Source organism: Dasypus novemcinctus, chromosome 4, assembly GCF_030445035.2.
Source record: "Dasypus novemcinctus isolate mDasNov1 chromosome 4, mDasNov1.1.hap2, whole genome shotgun sequence".
Classification (NCBI taxonomy): domain Eukaryota; kingdom Metazoa; phylum Chordata; class Mammalia; order Cingulata; family Dasypodidae; genus Dasypus; species Dasypus novemcinctus.
Genome location: NC_080676.1, coordinates 117724535 through 117742544, shown reverse-complemented (window position 1 = coordinate 117742544; position 18010 = coordinate 117724535). Strand labels below are relative to the sequence as shown.

Sequence of the window (18010 nt, the reverse complement as noted above, 5' to 3'; positions counted from 1 at the left end):
CTTACCAAAAAAGCCCATACTATATAACAAGTAAATCAAACTTAACAGTTAAGTTTTTCAAAAGAGCAACAACAGGAAAATGATTTGAACATGTATTAATTCCAACTCAAGCTAAAAGTATTAGGAAGATATAACTCTGATCAGGGGCTAATACAGCTAATTGACTAAATTTCTGACATGGGAAACAGGTATAGCACCTTGTGCTCACAAAGTACCTAAGACAGACTTGCTTGGTTAGAGCAAAGGCTTAGAATAATGGTTGCCTCTTCAGTTGTTTAGAACCAAATACCAAATCATGAAGCAGAGCCCTTTAAAGAAATAGATGGAAAGGCAGTGTGATTTGATGACATAGGGTTACTGTGCTCTCAGGCTGTCTTCCTGACCCTTGATGGAAAATTGTTTTATGTCAAAGCTGGATGTCTAAAGTTGAAGAGCTCAATGAGCCAGCATGATTTAAAATTTTAATTGTTACCAAAAAAGCTGCAGTGAATATATCCCTTGTTTCATCCACTCATCAAAGAATTTGACAAAGCAATGGTTACTATCACAAGAACACATTATTTACCCTCCACAAGAGACATTGGCTAAATAAAGGGAGAAGAAACAAATAAGTAAGAGATAGTACGCCTCTCATAGAACGATAAATACTATAGCATGTCAGAACAAGTGCTGCGAAAATGAAGCTCTTCCTGAATGCCAAAAGATTGATTCTATTTTTTTTTTCAGTGTATTGATATTGTGTTTAGATGCAGAGTTAATTTTCCTTTTCCTTTTCAACAGAGGAGGAGGAGGATGAAAAGAATGAGGAAAAGAGGAGGGTAGGAAGAAGAATTAGAAGAATCTGGGATATATAATTCAAACTAAGTTTGCTTTATTCATTTTCAAATGATTTTGTGGTTAGAAAAATTTGTAACCTGATAGTCTCTGTTGGGTGACTCTTATAATCTAAACCACCTTTACTGACAATCTGCTGACTACATAAATATTTTTTTTCATTATTAAAATGCCTCATCTTCTGTATGACTCGGTATTTCTACACTTAAAGACTACATCAATCTATAGGATGTCAGCACTGCAAGTCATGAATACTATTTTAATCATCAAGTGGTTTTCATATCTTTTCTTCCTCCTAAATAAAGGCAATCCCTCTTTTGTCTTGCAAAAACCTTAGCCGCCTCCTAACACATATTAGCCTTTATCTGTGGATAAGGATTGCCTTACTTTAGGCAGCTCCGAAATTTTCAACCAGAATAACAGAAGTCATTCTCTCGTTAGAATGTCATCTCTTTAAATTTGTGTTTCCTTGTCCCTCCATCAACTCAACACACACCTAAAACAAAAAATATTTTGTCTCTTACCTGAGATTTATTAAATATTTAACGTGCTTGTGGTTTAGATTGTTAGTGGCGCATGAATCAGATCTTTGCTTTAATAGTCAGAAATCTATAGCTGCAAACTTCAGAATAAGTATAGGTAAACTGCACACACACACACACAAAATGAACTGCTAACAAAAGACCCTTCTAATAAGTTGCAACAGAAAATCGGGGCTATAATGTTTTTATTGGGTAATTGGTGAGGGTGGTTCATGATATTTGAGAGTTAGCCAGGGCATTTAGAAAAAGGTAACCCATTAGCCTTATTTGGTTTACATATATTTAGGATTACCCCAGATTTTATTTCCAGATGACAGAATCTGTTCTGATACACATTTTGCCCGTATTCGGGTTTTTTTGCTTCCTCATATCCCTACACCAAACCTACACAAAAGTAATTCTTAACATACTGTCCAATTTCCCTACAGGCTGTCTGAAATCAACTACAGTTAGCTTCGTTGTATTAGTAACCAGTTTTAGTTTTACTGCATAGTCTATAATATTCCCCATAAAAAGGAAATGAAATAAAAATGAGGTTGGCTAACATTTGCTTAGTGTGTGAATGCACCAGGCACCACGCTAAGTGCTGTAGATGCAATGTCTCATTTAAAGCCCTCAGCCAAGTTATGGTTTAGGTACCATAATAATAATGGAAAGTTATACAACTATTAGGTGGTGAAGCTAGGATTTACAAGATGCATGGATGTTCGAGTGGATGGTTTTAATCACAAAAGATATGCCTCCCCTTATCTTATAGACTATATTGGTTTAGGCTGAGGCACTGCCTATACTTCCCCTACTTCACAAATCGAAATCCTCTCATCAGAATCGGGTCATGGAAAAATTACTCAGTTTTTCATATTCCTTTTCATCCTGTTTGGAAATAGCCTGATTTAACAGTGCTAATAGAATTAACAAAATATCTCTCTTTGTAATATTTTTAAGCTATGTATCTGTAATGTTTTTCTCTATGATGTAGTGAACAATTCCATAGTCTTTGTTATATACTTTTGATAAGGACCCCTTAAATTATGTGATATGACTCCTCTGCTTCAAGCCTGCTTTAATAAAGAGTTATATTTATTGCAAACCTAAATATACACAACTTTGTGTCAGATTCTATATTAAAATATCCAACCTTCACCAACTTGCCATATAAACATTTACACATTGACAAAAGATCGTAAACAAAGAGATGCAAGAGACAGTCATATTACTTTCTCCTACCTTATGAAATTATCATTGTTAACAACTGCATTTGTTTGTCTGAGCTCTGGAACAATCAGCTTAAATTCTAGTTAAGAATTTCCAAATAAGATCTACTAGGGGGTAGTACTTTAACACTAACATAAGAGAATAAATAGGTTTAAAAGAGAGCTATCCAGTTTGGGGACTATAAATTTCACTTCAAGGGAATATCCATTTAGATCATGCATAACCACCATGGAGCACTCTGTTCTTTTTAAAACATCTTGATTTTCTCGGATTTCAAAAAATTAGAGATTTCTTGTTTAAAAATAAAGTTAAATCATAGTTGGAAAGTGAAAGTTCCACATAATGTCCCCTTGTTACCAGATAACCATACTTAATACTTTCAGTATACCTTTGTACATACCACAAGAATACTCACATCACAATTTATATTGTGCTGCATGTTGCCTATTCCACTAAAAATATTACCTTGGAAAATTATTTCATGTCAAAATGTGTAGATCCACTCTATTTTTCTGGACGGTTGCGCAATATTCATTCTGCAGTATACCTTGCTATTCATTTCTCTTTAAATGTACATTATTTGTATATACACTACACAGGCATACATCTATATGCATACTTGTAACTTGTATAAATATTTTAGCAGACAAATTTCTGAAAATTTGATTGTATAATTGCAAAGCCAAATTATGTGCCTAGTTATATATTTAATTGGGTGGCTAAATTCACTCAGGAAGTTTTTACTAATACACTGTTCATAGGATTTTAAAAATAGATTGATTATTAGATAAAAACTGTAACTAATTGTGTAAGTTTGCATTTCTTTCAGTAAAATAGTGAAGCTGAAAAACTTTTTGTGGAATTATGCTTTTTCTTCTTTTTTTTTTTCATCTTTGACCAATATTTTATATTCTATAAAAAATCATTTCCTCATTGATTTCTAAGTGCTTTTCATAGCATTTTCTCATTTATTGAAACTATTTTTGCCAATTTGGTGACTTACCTCCATACTTAGTACTTATATGTTGGGCAAAATTTTTTTAAAGTCATCACACATTGGAAAATGCATTCTTCTTGAACCAGACCAAAGATGAAACGACACTTGAATTATAATTATCCCCGTTACCATTACAACTTTTGCACACTAAAATAATAGTTTTGAGGTGCCTAGCTATGACAATGTGATAATTTATTAGCAGAGAGATTTTTCTGTGTGTAGAGGAAATTCTGGAGACACATTTAGTATTCACCTAAGATTTTCATGTGGTAGTCCTATCAGAAAAACAATGAGGTGAAAACTGTCTGAACTTGTCAAAATGTCTTTAAGTTCAGATCAAAAACAAGGGTAGAAAGGTAAAATCTACTGAACCTGACATTACTAGCAGATCATAATTTATTATGTTATTGTAAGAAGCAGAGCACCTGCATACCTGAGGCAAACCTTACAGGTGACAAGCAGTCAGTACCCAGGTGTTTCCCGTCGCTTTTGTTTTCCCAAGCCCAGGCAGCAAGCCACCTTACCTAGTCTCCCCTCTCAAAACTTCCCTCCCTCCAAAACCACAAACTCTTCTGTGCACGGAATCTCCAGCCTTTGCCTTTAGCAATGTCTATTTCCTCAGACTTGTGCGTGTTAAAATGCCCAGTTGGAAGGTAAATCCACAAGTACTTTAAGCATCAGGATATTGAGTTACAAAACTGAACCAGTCATTTTTAAAACTGTACTTGTGGAAAAAATATAAAGTATAAATCATAAAGCTAGGTACTTTTTAAGATCAATTTACTATGCTGAAAATTTTAATGTCAATATGATAGATAATCTCTTGGGTGATAGAAGCTGGGGGCCAGCAGGCACAATATAGAAATTGGACACTGCTTACCATTCAGTGGCCTCAAACTCAAAAGCAGATATAAAGAAACTTTGAAGACAGAAACAGAATAAAGAAAAGCAGGAGTGGAGAAGGTTGAAATGGAAAACCCTCTGTAATTTCTTCTACAGATTTCCTCCCAGAACTGGAGAAGAACAAGAGAGAGAGAGAGAAAAAAAAAAAAGAGCTTGGATCACTTTGTTGTAACTGAAACCACAATTTATACTACTCTCAAGAGATTCTAACTACCCAGACATCTGTTGGATAACGAATGCAGCCAAACATGCATCTTTAAAGAGGTTTCTAGGTTATGCAGTGACAGCTTTACGATTCAGAAAATAGATAATCCAACAAGAAGAAGAGCTAATCTGGATCCTTTTTTTACCCATAGAAACATAATTAGGGACTTTACACCAACACAGGAAGCACTGTACTTGGAAATAATGAGTTACTAAAGACTCCTACATTTAAAAAATCACTTCAAAACTTCAGATATACAAATGTATTTTTAATTACTATTCAGTTTAAGTAATCAATCTCTCCATTAAAGCAAAACATAATGGAAAATATTCAGTAAGAATGAGATACGTTATATCTGTATCTATTCCTATGCTGACATGAATAGCTTTTCATCTCACTTGTACATGACATGAACACAAGCTTGCTCTTTTATATTTTCCAGAAATGTATGTTCTATCTAAGCAAAACTAAATGGGACTTCAATGATTATAGAAACACTAGGTATCACCTGATACTGCTCCAGTACGCAGCCATAAAAATAAGTATTATAGCATATGTCTGGGGGCAAAAACTGTTATAGTCTCTAAAAGAAAAGTGGTCTATTTTGCCTCTCATCAGTCCCTTGTAAGACAGTTTTTGGTAATCTTTTTGTCAAAGAATTTAGAACATGTTGGCCACAGACTACTGTTTGTGAAACCTTATATTGTAGATAAATAGAATAATATGAGAAGAGTTAGGCAGCCTGAAAGGAAAAAAAGAATTAGTAAATTCCACAGGCCATCCAGAATTTTTGTGTGTAAAGTTTTGTAGCCTTTTTAAACACCGATGAAAAATGGGGACACATTCTGTTACAGAATTCTTCATGAGCTGCTCCTTTTAGATGTACCCCTATTTATGGTACCAGAAACAGCAAAACATTACTGAAAATATTTGCTGATACAGAAGACAGTACTTCCTGAAACAGGCCTTTCAGTCATTTGAAGCAATGATTTTCCCTTCAGAGTCACACCAAAATGACCTATGAGTTTTTTCAACTCTATAGCTCCTCTTCTCCCAGGAGAGCACATCAGCTTCACTTGGGAGCACTTGTAGTTTGGAAAAGCCCCCAACTCCTAACAGCAGCTGGTTGAAGGCAACTCCTTTAAGAAAACAGCAAAAGAAATCATGGCATTTATTCATTTTGCTGCACTTTCCAAGAAAACATTTCAGAAAGCAAGAGATGCTATCTAATTTATATAGCCACCAATAGACTCTCTTTTATAAAATGAACGTTGGATGGAAAATGGATCAGGTTTTGTTCACAACTTTTAAAAACTAACATGTACTAATGGAGTTTTGGAGAGTAATTATATGTGATGACTAAATTCTTCATTCTGCATTTAAAATTTCCTTTTGATCTACATGAATGACAAAGAAGAATATTTCAACAGTACGTAAGTATGTTGGGCATGCTTTTAATACCCTCTTATTCCACATGGCAGAGTGTAATATAAGGGAAACAATAATATGTTCAAAAATGTCTTAAGTTATATACCCCGATAAACCTCCAAACCCTTATCTCCCTTACTCTTTATCTGCACCTTTCCTATGGTCTGTCCAACCAAAGCAAAAACACCTAGTTTTCATCATGTGATAATTACCGGCAAAACACTACTATTGGGAAATCTAGAGTTATATTGTGCCAACTATCGTAAATCTCCAAGAACACAAAATAATATAGCTACAGTAAGAAAGTGGAAAAGCTTGCATCTCAAGTATTCATGATGCCTCACGTTTCCATTGTGATTTGTTTCCTTTGAAATGCATATTAAGGACAATGACAGCATCAGTTCTGTACCATGTGTCACCACCTAGAAAACACCTCCTCATGCATTAGTGCATTGGACTTTCCAGGCTTTGTAAGAGTAGGTAATTTCTCCATTTTGCAAATAAGTAAGATCACTGAGAGGTTTCAGAACTTTCTTAAGATAATACAGCTAATAAATGGTGGTATGGGTTGCAGAATCTACTTTCTGGTTCTTTGTTTTTCCCATACATATTTCTGGATACATAGCTCTATATCTTTTTTCAAAGTTTAAAGTTCCCTAAATTGACCATCATTTTTCTGGGCCCCTAAGTGACTTTGGGATAAAGTAAATTACTAATAAAATCAATTACTCTCTCCTATATTGCTTTCTCTTTGTCTCTTTCGCTTTCACAATCTTTGTTTCACACATATACAGGCACATATGCATCTATGCATAAACATACATATATAAATATATATATATATGAGAATACTGGACTGAAGTTTATGAATGTTTTTAATTTTAATGCATTTTCCAGTTTATGTTTTATAAAGGCTACATCTCTTCAAATTTCTACTAGCAAAAGAAAAAGAAAAAACATTTCTACTAGCAATATGTGAGAATAGCATTTTCCCTTAACCAAGACGCCCTACAAATATTAACATTTACACAACCACGATTATTCATATTATTATCGAAATGCAACCTAAAACATTCACAATCCTCACAGAAGGCCCCTGCAGGTAGGAAGAGGATGTGTGGCAAAATCCCTATGTTTTGGCCATTGCGACATGACAGCACCATTCTACGGAGGAAAGCTCAGGGGACAGCATGGGCCTGATCTCCCCATGACCCTGAGTGAGCATGAGACATTCATTTAGTTCCCAAAGAATCCAGCTATGGATACTGGAAACTGACAGCAGTACTCTGGACTGCATTTCTCTCCTCTGATTCACCAGCCAGTTACTTTTCATGTAGATCTCACTATCTGGCTGAGATCGCCTAGCGTTTTGCATGTACCTCAAAAATGGTTTCCATTACCCTTCTGGCCACAAAATTGTCAGGCTGGACATGTGCCCTATACAACAAACACCATTCAAAAGTGTGTATAAATATTTTAACATGTCTTTCATGTTTTTGCCCTCAGTGGAAAACAGACTTTTAAGCCAATAAAAGAAGAAAAGTTTAGCAAAAGTGTGAAGCAATCAGTGATTGATTACTAGAGTTCTTTACTGTCACCAGATCATAAAGAACTTAAAAAAAAAAAAAAAAAGTCCAGACAAGGGTATTTCCATTAGTTCTTAAACATTCTGCTTATTATTTTTTCCATCTTCTTTTAAAATCTGTGACCATTGCCTTGTGAAGTTTGAGCTATCATGAGAAAATGCTCTCAAAGTGGATGGATATACAGGAATATATGAATCTTTATCGAACAGTACAACTTCCACTGAAAAATTATATAGTCCTAAGATCAGCCTCTATACAGAACTCTATATAGAAATGTTTTAATCTGTCTGCCCTGCTTAGATGAAATGATTAGAAAAAAAGGCTCTATTTTTTTTTTTTTTGAGGCGGTATTGGAGATTGTTGAACCTGTGACCTCATACATGGGAAGCAGGCACTTAACCACTGAGCTATACCCACTCCCCTCTTTTCTATTTTTCAACAACCACTAAAGAAAATTTCATAACTACCTCAGCATTTAAAAAACCACTGAAAGGGCTTCATTGTAAACCTAACTAACACTCTTGTTTCAGAATTCAGATGACGGATATAAGTTCCATGAGAAGAGATGAAACGAAAATGGGGGGAACTGCTTTTAGCTGAACACCTATAATATACATTACTTTAATGACTCTTCTTTTCTAAGGTGAAAAATACTTTAGTGCTTTAACATTTTAATATAAAGCATATTGTTGTTAGTCATTATTGAGGCTTTCATATGATTCCTCCCAAATTTACTATATCCCTCTTTCATTGTAAAGACTGGAATTAAAGCAGTAAAATATTAATATTAGAGGGTCTTGGATTAGTAAATCTTGGTTTGTTTTAGTAATTTTTGTAAGTGTAAATATTTAGAGATAGGAATGATTTCCAAGAATTTATTAATTTTAAATTAAAGTCCTTAATTTTAACCTCTTTAACACCAATGAAATTCAAAAATTAGTGACATTTTAAAAATGGATGTGAAAATACTTTAGCAAGTTTATTCTGAGGACTTTCAATCAATCACAATCTGTTTTGTTAGATTTGTCAGCACCAGACCACACACAAGAAAGCAAGGATCTTGGGATGTAATTCAGAAAGAGGCCAAACTTACAAACTGGATGGAAAAGCAAGTGGTAACTAAAGGTACACTTCTCTTTCATGGAGAGAAACTGCTTCTTGATTTACCATTCTAGTATATTAGCTCTTTTTCACACTGCTTTTTTATTTCTTTTGTTTGATAAGACAAATATTGATGTTGACACTGCTAGTTTCATTGTAAAGCACCCTCAGAATATTGGAAAGGACTGGTTGGTCATCATTATCTTAATCGCTGAAGTATTTGAATTAACTTATTTAGAGGGATTACCACATAATGCTGAGCAAGAGTAATTACTGCTTAAATTCCATAAAATACAATTTTTGAGACAAGTGAAGGAGTTTCCTTTCATTAAATGTTCAAACTAAACCAGAATTTTTAAAGAATGTAGTTTACTGGCTTTACATCTTTCAAAATTTAGAAAACTATTTCACATTATCCTACTTTTATGATACCATCAGACACAAATTATTTATAAAGTGACAAGAATAAATAAAGAGGATATTTGTTTCTCCCATTTCTTCTCCCTAGTGCCCAGTGCTCCCTATCTAATAACATAATTTACCTTCTCAGGGAAAATTTTCTAGGGTTTCTGAGCAGAGAAATTCTATTCACAGGTTAGAGAATCAAGCCTGCTGGTAAGAAAGTCTCTTCAGAAATAATTTAGTTTCTACCCCAACATCTAAAAGAATACTAGAAAACTAGCCACCTGTACTTAGAAAAATTTTCACTACCTGCATTTAGCAAGGAATTTGTGGACTCGGTAGTTAATATTGTTTTTTTTTTCTCTAGCTGGCAAAGACCAATGTGCCTTTGTTTGATAGACAATCTTGATTTCACTTGGTATCTGAACATGCCTTGGATGGTGAGATGTGAAACATACAACATTTAATATCTGACTAAATGCACAATTTGGGGTGGGCTCATATAATGATTTGATTCACCTACTGAATCCACTATTAGATAGCTACTTATAGAATGTTCTGTCTAATGCTCATAAAATGAGTTTTTTTAGGAGACAGTCCGTATATCAACACATGTGAATTCCCCTTTAGCTCCAGGTTTCCTGAATCCATGGTATGGGAGAGAATGTTTTTTTGTTTTGTTTTGTTTTGTTTTTTAACTACCTAAATGGTAACAAAATCTTAGCAAAAAGAACATATATACGTCAACTCTAAGTTTTTTATGCATATTATATATTGAGTTATTAAGACATTCCTCAAAGTATAAAAATAATTTTATAACAAAATTGTTACTAAAATAACATGAGGAATCCTGAGAAAAATAAATCTGTGGATTTACAGATGAAAACAATCTCAAGTCATGAGCAGATTGTGTTTATAGAGAACAAGTCATACCACAAAGCCTGACTCCTTTTCCTGTGGGTAAATTTAAATATAGTGGATTAAGTGGAACTTATAAATAAAGTCAACTTTGTGTTTCAGTAGAAAGGCCTCATTAACTAATCTTTGATGGAAAAATTAAATTGGCCTGGATGTGCAACATTGTATGCCTTATGTTAGGTAAATTATTGGCAATAAGAGGAAATGAGAATGACTCAGCATTTCAGTGAAATGCATTGTATGGTTATGACCACAGAAAAGTGAATACTAGGTCAGAATTTATTTAATATCATCACAAAAAATCCTGGAATAATAAGAAGAGTTATATTCTTGCATTCATATATGCAAGTCTAGTAATACTTTGTATTGCAATCACAAACAAATATTTTCACCTTTAAATCACTTCTTCAGGACACATAAAGGGGCATAGAACAATACTCTGAGCTTGCTGTAGTCTTTCTTCCATGTCCTGTGACCACCTTTCCTTCATCATTCTCCCCTTCTGGATGTTACTGTTGCTTTTATCTTTCTGCTCACGTTTCCTTCCTAAGCCATACCACTTCACTATAGCTTAATGCAAGGTAAAAAGTTACTGATAAAAGTTACATTTAAAAAGCTAGGGATTTATTATTAGGAAAAAAAAAATTAAGTGAAATAGCATTTCCCAAAGAGAATTCTATGATTACTTAATAACTATGCTAAGAACAAAATGTACCCATAAGAAAATCAGTTTAGACAACTCTTACATTAAACAAAATTTTACATATTTCTTTCCTGAAAATGCATAAAATCCCTTTATATGCTAAAGAGATTTATAATTTCTAAGAAAGGTATACAATAGGCAATGTTAACAAATTCCTTTTACCATAGACCTTTTTCCAACCTAGCTCCTATTTTCACATCCTGGAATTACTGTTCCCATGGAAAACATGGAACCCAGTTTTGAGCTTGCTAAGGGAATGGGAAGAAGCCTGAAGTGGGATTTGTGTTAACAGCCTCTTGGTACACATGAGCATTTTCTGGTGGAGGGCAGGTACAGAAGTGATCTTTTTTTTTTTTTTTTTTTTTTTTAATTGACTTTGTAATAATATTACATTAAAAATATATATGTGAGGTCCCATTCAACCCCACCCCCCACCCCCCCTCTCCCCCCCCCCAACAACACTCGTTCCCATCATCATGACACAAGAAGTGATCTTTTTAACACAGGGATCATTCCAAGGTATCTGCTTGTAATACCTGTTCAACAGACAGAGCAATAAATGCCAGTGAATCAGGAATGATAGAAAAGTAGAGCCAGGACTAGGGTGAGATGAGCAAGGCACCCAGCAAGTAAAATTTAAGGAAGCCTTCACTTATATGACCTTGATAATTACACACGTCTTGATATTTTGTGCCTTGGGTACTTCACTGACCCCATCTTGGCCCTTTAGAAAAAATGGGCCATCTCACTTCATTCTTATGGAAGAATGTTGCCTACTAAACCTCAGACTCTATTCTTCTTTTAAAAATTAATTACAAATATAGTAAGTGCTCCTGAAAATAACTTCAAAAAATAGTGTACTAAATAAAGAATGAGCAGTTCCACACTTAGGTATACACTCAAGAGAACTGAAAAAATAAGCTCAAAACAAAAAACTTGTACATGATTGTTCACAGCAGCACTATTCATTAAGAGCTGAAAATAAGAAACAAGCTAAAGGTCCACCAATTGAAGAATTGATGAACAAATGTGGTATATCCATACAATGGAATAATTTTCAACCAAATAAAGGAATGAAGTTCTGATATATGTGACAACGGATAATATATCTTGTGACTATTATGTCAAGTGAAAGAAGTCAGACACAAAAGTCCACATTGTATGATTTCATTTATATGAAATGCCTGAAACAAAAAAACATAGAGAAAGAAAATAGATTATTAGTTGCACATGCATGGGGATGGAGGCGGTATTGGAAGTGACTGTGAACAGAAATAGGCTTTCTCACTGGGGTGACGGAAATGTTCTGGAATTAGCCAGAAGATGTTTCCACATTTTGAAAATGCCAAAAACCATTGAATTGTACACTTTAAAATGATGTATATATTTTTAATATGTGAATTACATTGCAATAATTTTTAAGGTAAAAAGAAGTGAGGGTCTGTCTACCGTCAGTTACAGAGCTAGCTAGCATTTATCATGTACCTATTATGCACCAGGCACATCTGCCTCTTACTCAATTAACTCATCTAATCTCTTTAACAACCTAAAAACAGATATTTCCCAGAAAAAAGAAGAGATGTTAAATAACTTCCCCAAATTCCCACAGCTAGTCACTGACAGCGCTAAGATTATCAATACCGGTGGTGGTTCTAGTTTCAAAGACCAGATCATCCACTAACATACTAGAAATTGCTATCATTAAAAGTTGATGGTTTATTATACTTCCAGGTAATTGTATTGAGTGTGTGTGGCTATATGTAGATAAACAATGATTATACACATGGGACTGTACCAAGGGTTGGTAAACTACCATCCACAGGCCAAATTTTGTTCACCACCTATTTTTGTAGAGTCCATGAGTTAAGAATGATTTTAACATTTTTAAATGGCTGAAAAACAAAAATGAGAGTAGTATTTCATGACACACAAAAAGTATATAAAATTCAAATTTGAGTGCCTATAAATAAAGTTTTATTGAAACACAGCCATGCTCTTTTATATAAGTATTGTCTGTGTCTGCTTCCACATTATAAGGGTCAGATTATTGGAGTTGTGACCACATAGCACCACAAAGCCTAAAATATTTCTATCTGGCCCTTTACAGAAAAAGTGTCCCTGTATTATGCTATACATGATATTCCAATAATATAGTGTTCCAATAAACACTATATTATGTTAAACCTTCCAGATTTCCATCAGATGTCCTTACATTTTTAAATGGCAGCAAAATTATTTTAACTATTTGTCTACTGATGAAAATTTCATGGCCTCTACCAAATTACTCTCAAATTGGATTAATTTATTTACTTTTCAATTGTATGTGAAAATGACCTATATTATGTTGGCCTAGGCACTGGACTTTAAGAAGTTTGGTTCCTGACACTCTCCTTGGTAGCTCAGGAGCTATTCACCACTGATGCTGATTCTTGACCTAGTGACTGTTCTGGGCTGCAAAGTCATGGAAATGTGGCATAGATTGTGAAGAGGAACCCAGCTCTTGCTCCTCTCAACCACCCTATCTTTTCCTTGCCTGGGTCTATTAAACAGGAACTTGTGTCACTTTACAAGGAGCTGGAAGACTAGAAGAGTAATTACTACCCTTCTCATTGTTTTCCTTGTAGAGATCCTTTCCCCTTCAGGATGATGGTGTCCATTCTCCCAGATGTTAGTAGCTCATGACTTTCAGTTGTTTCTCATTTTTGGAGTTGCCATTTAGATGAAGTTGTGCCCCCTTCCCAATCTCAGATAACACCCAATAACTTGGTCAATGTAGGGCTATAGAAGTGCAACAACCTTGAATCAAAGCAGAACTACTATGGAGAGCAATCCAAACTCTTATTTTCACTGTAATGGAGGCTGTAACAGTGGAATAACAAAGATGTCTATAGGACTCTTCTCTAAAGTCCATATTTGCCCTTGGATTGGGCCTCCCAAAATCTAAATTATTTGAAGGTACTAGGAAGTCCACCCATGTTAGTAAACCTAATCTACAATCTACAATTCTGCCTGATCAATAACCAATTTTTTCTCTATCTGCTTAATTCTTTTTCTTAGTTTTTTTTTTTTTCCAATTTGGCTAAAACTCATTGGATCAGGATGAAGTATAAATATCATTCTAAGATGATACAAAGTAGCACAATATCCATCAAAAGGGAGAATCCTTTCCATTACTAACCATTGTAGCAGCTTAATTTACCTCTATATACAGGGATTTGCTACATCAGGTTTTATCTAACCTCAGTTCAAATATTAGCTTCAGCATTTAATGCAATTTAGATAAACAGGTTTCAAAGAAGGAAGTTAAATTTCAGTTTATTTGTAAATGAATCCAACAAGACCCATCTCAGGTATAATATAAGGATTAAGAGCAATAATATATACTTCAAACAATGAATTATATAGTGGATACATAGTAAATGTTAATTCATAACTTAGAATCAATAGCTATTTTATTAAATACATGTTGGGGATTGAATCATGTCCCATACACATGAAGAAAAGTGTTCAGATCCAAACCCCCAGTCCTGTGGATATAAACGCATTTGAATATAAGATCATTGAATATGTTATTATTTAAGGTGAGGCCAAAACAAATGAGGGAGGGTCTTAATCCATTATGACTGGAGTCCTTTTAAGGAGATGCCAGAGTGGGAGTAATAGAAACTAGTGGAGGAGACAAAGAGGCAGATCACTATGTGATGGAGGCAGAGATCCAGCCACCACTAGAATGCTACAGACTTCAGAAAAAACATGGCCTTCTGATACCCTGAGGTTGGAATTCTAGCCTCCAAAACTGTGAAACAATAAATCCCCGTTTAAGCCAGCCCATCCTGTGGTAATTGTCATAGACAATACTCAAATGGGTCCTCTGTAGATTTTTCGGCAATAATAGAACAAAAATCCTAATAAGCACTTAAAAAACGGGGATAGTGACTTTTCACTCCCATAAAACAATGAATCATTGAAGAACACTCACACCAAAGTTCCAAGTACAAAAGTAGGTAAAACGTATCAGAATTAGAAACATTTACCCGTTTATATAACCCCCTTGCCTTCAAAGACCATTATAATCTGGCTGCATGGTACCACAGAAATGAAACTGCTTGCCCGTGACGCCGTTTACAAAATCAGGACTCCAATCCAATCTGGCACCTGCCTCAGCCAACACTGGAGTTTTCTTCATTCTGCTAATATGCGGCAAATGAAGAAGAGAAATCTGGGATGGCTAGCTCCATCATGCTCTATTCTCTTAGGGAGGGGAAAACAAAGCAGCTTGGGATACACAGACTCAATAGGAAGCTGAAATAAGTGGCAGTGACCAAAATTAGGAAAGCTCAGTGAAGAACAGGTAACCAAAATAAGAATGCCCCATTTATGTCAGTGGGAATACAAATTGGTGAGTGCAAATTGGTGCTGAGGGTTTATTATTTTGGGGAGTTCTCTACTGTAAATCAGCATTCAGAGTGAAAATCTTTCCTGCCACAGAAAAACTAATGGGCAGAAGAGTTTCTTTAAATGTCTGGAAATGAATTTCTAGTATATCACAAAGTCTTCCAGGAAAAGAACCTGGAATTGGAAGTGGGTGACTTTGGAATAGAGACTCGGGGGATGTAATCACTGACTTAATTTGTCTTTTTAGTCTCTGGTGTCTGTGATTTCATGAATTTAGAATTATTAATATGACTAGCCCAGTTCAAAAATCAAGCACAAACAATTACATTATGACCTTTTGAAGTAGTGATTTCCAGTGAAGAGCTAAAAACTCTGCAAAGAAATACTTCTCTAACTAGTGTTTTTCTTTGAAATACAAACTTTAGAGCAATTTTTTGGACTGGTATTATTTAAATCAGAGAGAAAGAAGGGGAGAAGAGAAGAGAGGAGAAGGGGAGGGGAGAGAAGGGGAAGGGAAAGTAGCAAAACCCATTTCTTTAAAATGTGATCCATAATTCTTTCTCAAAAGGATAGACTATGGACTATATTCCAGAAAGCACTTTGTTCTGTTGATCATAAATAAGAACTCACAAAAAAGAGAGAAAGAAAACTTAATGAGACATAATACTTTCTGAATTCTATTAGATATTACACATGGTATAGTATCAAGCACAGAAACATGGGGAGATTTAAGGAATGTGCTCGATTCTTTGTAAACATAAGGGACCAGAGACTCCAGTTCAGAGGAGTAGATTACTAGCCTAAGAGATGGGAGAAACATTCTGAGATCTTTCTCAGGCTGTACTTCATGAGCTAGTCATACCAGTTTCCACAGGAATGCAGGAACTTCTGCAAAATGGTTAGATTTTATAAACATATAGTCAAAGTGTAATTTCACATGCATGAGAAAAAATATTTCCAAGTATTCAAAATGTCCACCATTTTTAGCTTTTTCTCTTTTTTATGGCAAGGAGGAGACCCACTGGCTTACCTGTTTCAAACCCCACACTTGGCACTATATCCACTGTTCCGTGGAAGGCTCCAGCCCACGCTGAGGTAGCAGTGGTGACTGTGGTTGGATTTGTCTTTGTGATGTCACACTGGGGAGCAGGAATCCTGGCTGCACGCACTGACGGCATCAGCAGGGGCCCATAGGGTGGATCCAGGGCAGAGCCAGCCGAAGGGTGGTGGTGATGGTGGTGGTGGCGGTGGTGCATGTGGGCATGGGGGTGGTGGTGCCGCAGGTACACATCATGCATGTGGCTGTAGGATGGGCTCACCTGAGATGCCAAAGGGTAGTGCCAGGACTCAGACACAGGAGGGGGAGGGGCTGTGCCAGTCTGATGCAGCCCGTGTCCTGGCCAGGGGCTAGGGTCAGCTGCGGTAAAGGTACCAGGGGGTGCCGTGACCTGGAAGTCAGGATGGACTCCCCCCAAACAGGATGCAGGTGGGGGCTGGTAAGAGCTGGTCCAAAAAGAAGTTGGGAAACTACTCCGTTGGCTTGAGAGAGCTGAGCTGTCTGAGAAGACAGAAAAAAAAAATATTTACATAAGATTCACTTGTGGGATAGACTTGCCTTTACTTGTCCAATAATATTTTACAAGCAGGCGAATTCATATGCCCTCTGTTTCGCCACACACGGGAGTGAAATGATACCAGGTAAGCCTTTGAGCTCCCATGTCAAGTCAAGGCACAGGGTTGAAAGTGGTGAATGAGTCCCCATCTCCTTGCTTGGCTTAGTCTGTGATAGTCTGTGCTGAGATTTGATAGTGTGGGATTCAAAAGCTTCATTTCCTCCTTGGTACCTTGCTGTCATCAGATCTAAGCAGAAGTCATAACTACATAGTTCAAATGTAATGAAAACTTATGACATAGATGTGGCTTAAAGAGTTGGAGATTGTTTTTTACCAACTTTTTAAAATGCAAATATAATTTTCATTCAAACAGAAAAAGTCAAAGCAAAAAGTAACAAACAGAAGTAACACCACATTTAATTATACTCACCAACACTCATTTTCCATCAAGATGACTGTATTCCAGCTCATTTTTTCTTGGAAATCTGGAGAGTCTCTAAACTAAGAGTAATCCTAGCTAGCATTTAATGATAGCTAACCAAATGCCCAACAAGAGGCCAGAGACTTCTCATGGATTACCTCATGGAATCCTCACTTCAGTCCTGTTAAATAGTTATTGTCATTAGCCCATTGTATGGATGAGAAACTAAAGATAGAGAAGCCCAAGGCTTCATAGTTAGCCAAAGTACAAGACTGGGCATGATGGCTAATTTCATGTGTCAGCTTGGCTAGGTTATAGTGTCAAGTTGTGGTCAAGTACTGGCCTGTTTCTTACTGTGAGGGTATTTCACAAACTGCAGTTTTCACATACAATTGATTGCATCTACAATCAACATTGCCCTTGGCAATATGGGGAGTCTTCACAGCCAATTTATCTGGAGGTCTTAAAAACCAGAACTGAAGATTTCTAGGTAGGAAAGGAATTTGGACTCAACTTCACCATTGGCCACTGGAATTTCAAGACAGATAATTCCCCTGGGGAATTTAGACTAAAGACTAAAGCATCACTTTTATTGGAGTTTACAGTTTTCAGCCTGCTCTACAGAGTTCAGACTTGTCAATCCCCACAGTCATGTGAGCCAACCCCTTACACACACACACACACACACACACACACACATTCCATCGGTTATTTCTCTGGAAAATCCTAATACCCTAGATAACCTAC

The 18010-nt window shown here is 35.8% G+C and overlaps 1 protein-coding gene across 4 annotated transcripts in view; it reads right to left on the bottom strand.

Annotated features, from left to right (window-relative positions):
* VGLL3 (vestigial like family member 3) overlaps positions 1–18010 on the bottom strand; it is a 45578-nt gene that overhangs the window by 6932 nt on the left and 20636 nt on the right. For all 4 annotated transcript variants that reach the window (XM_023592006.3, XM_004448585.5, XM_004448586.5 and 1 more), the window contains exon 3: positions 16260–16787. In XM_023592006.3, the coding sequence (XP_023447774.1) occupies positions 16260–16787 (528 nt within the window). The remainder of the gene's footprint in view (positions 1–16259; positions 16788–18010) is intronic.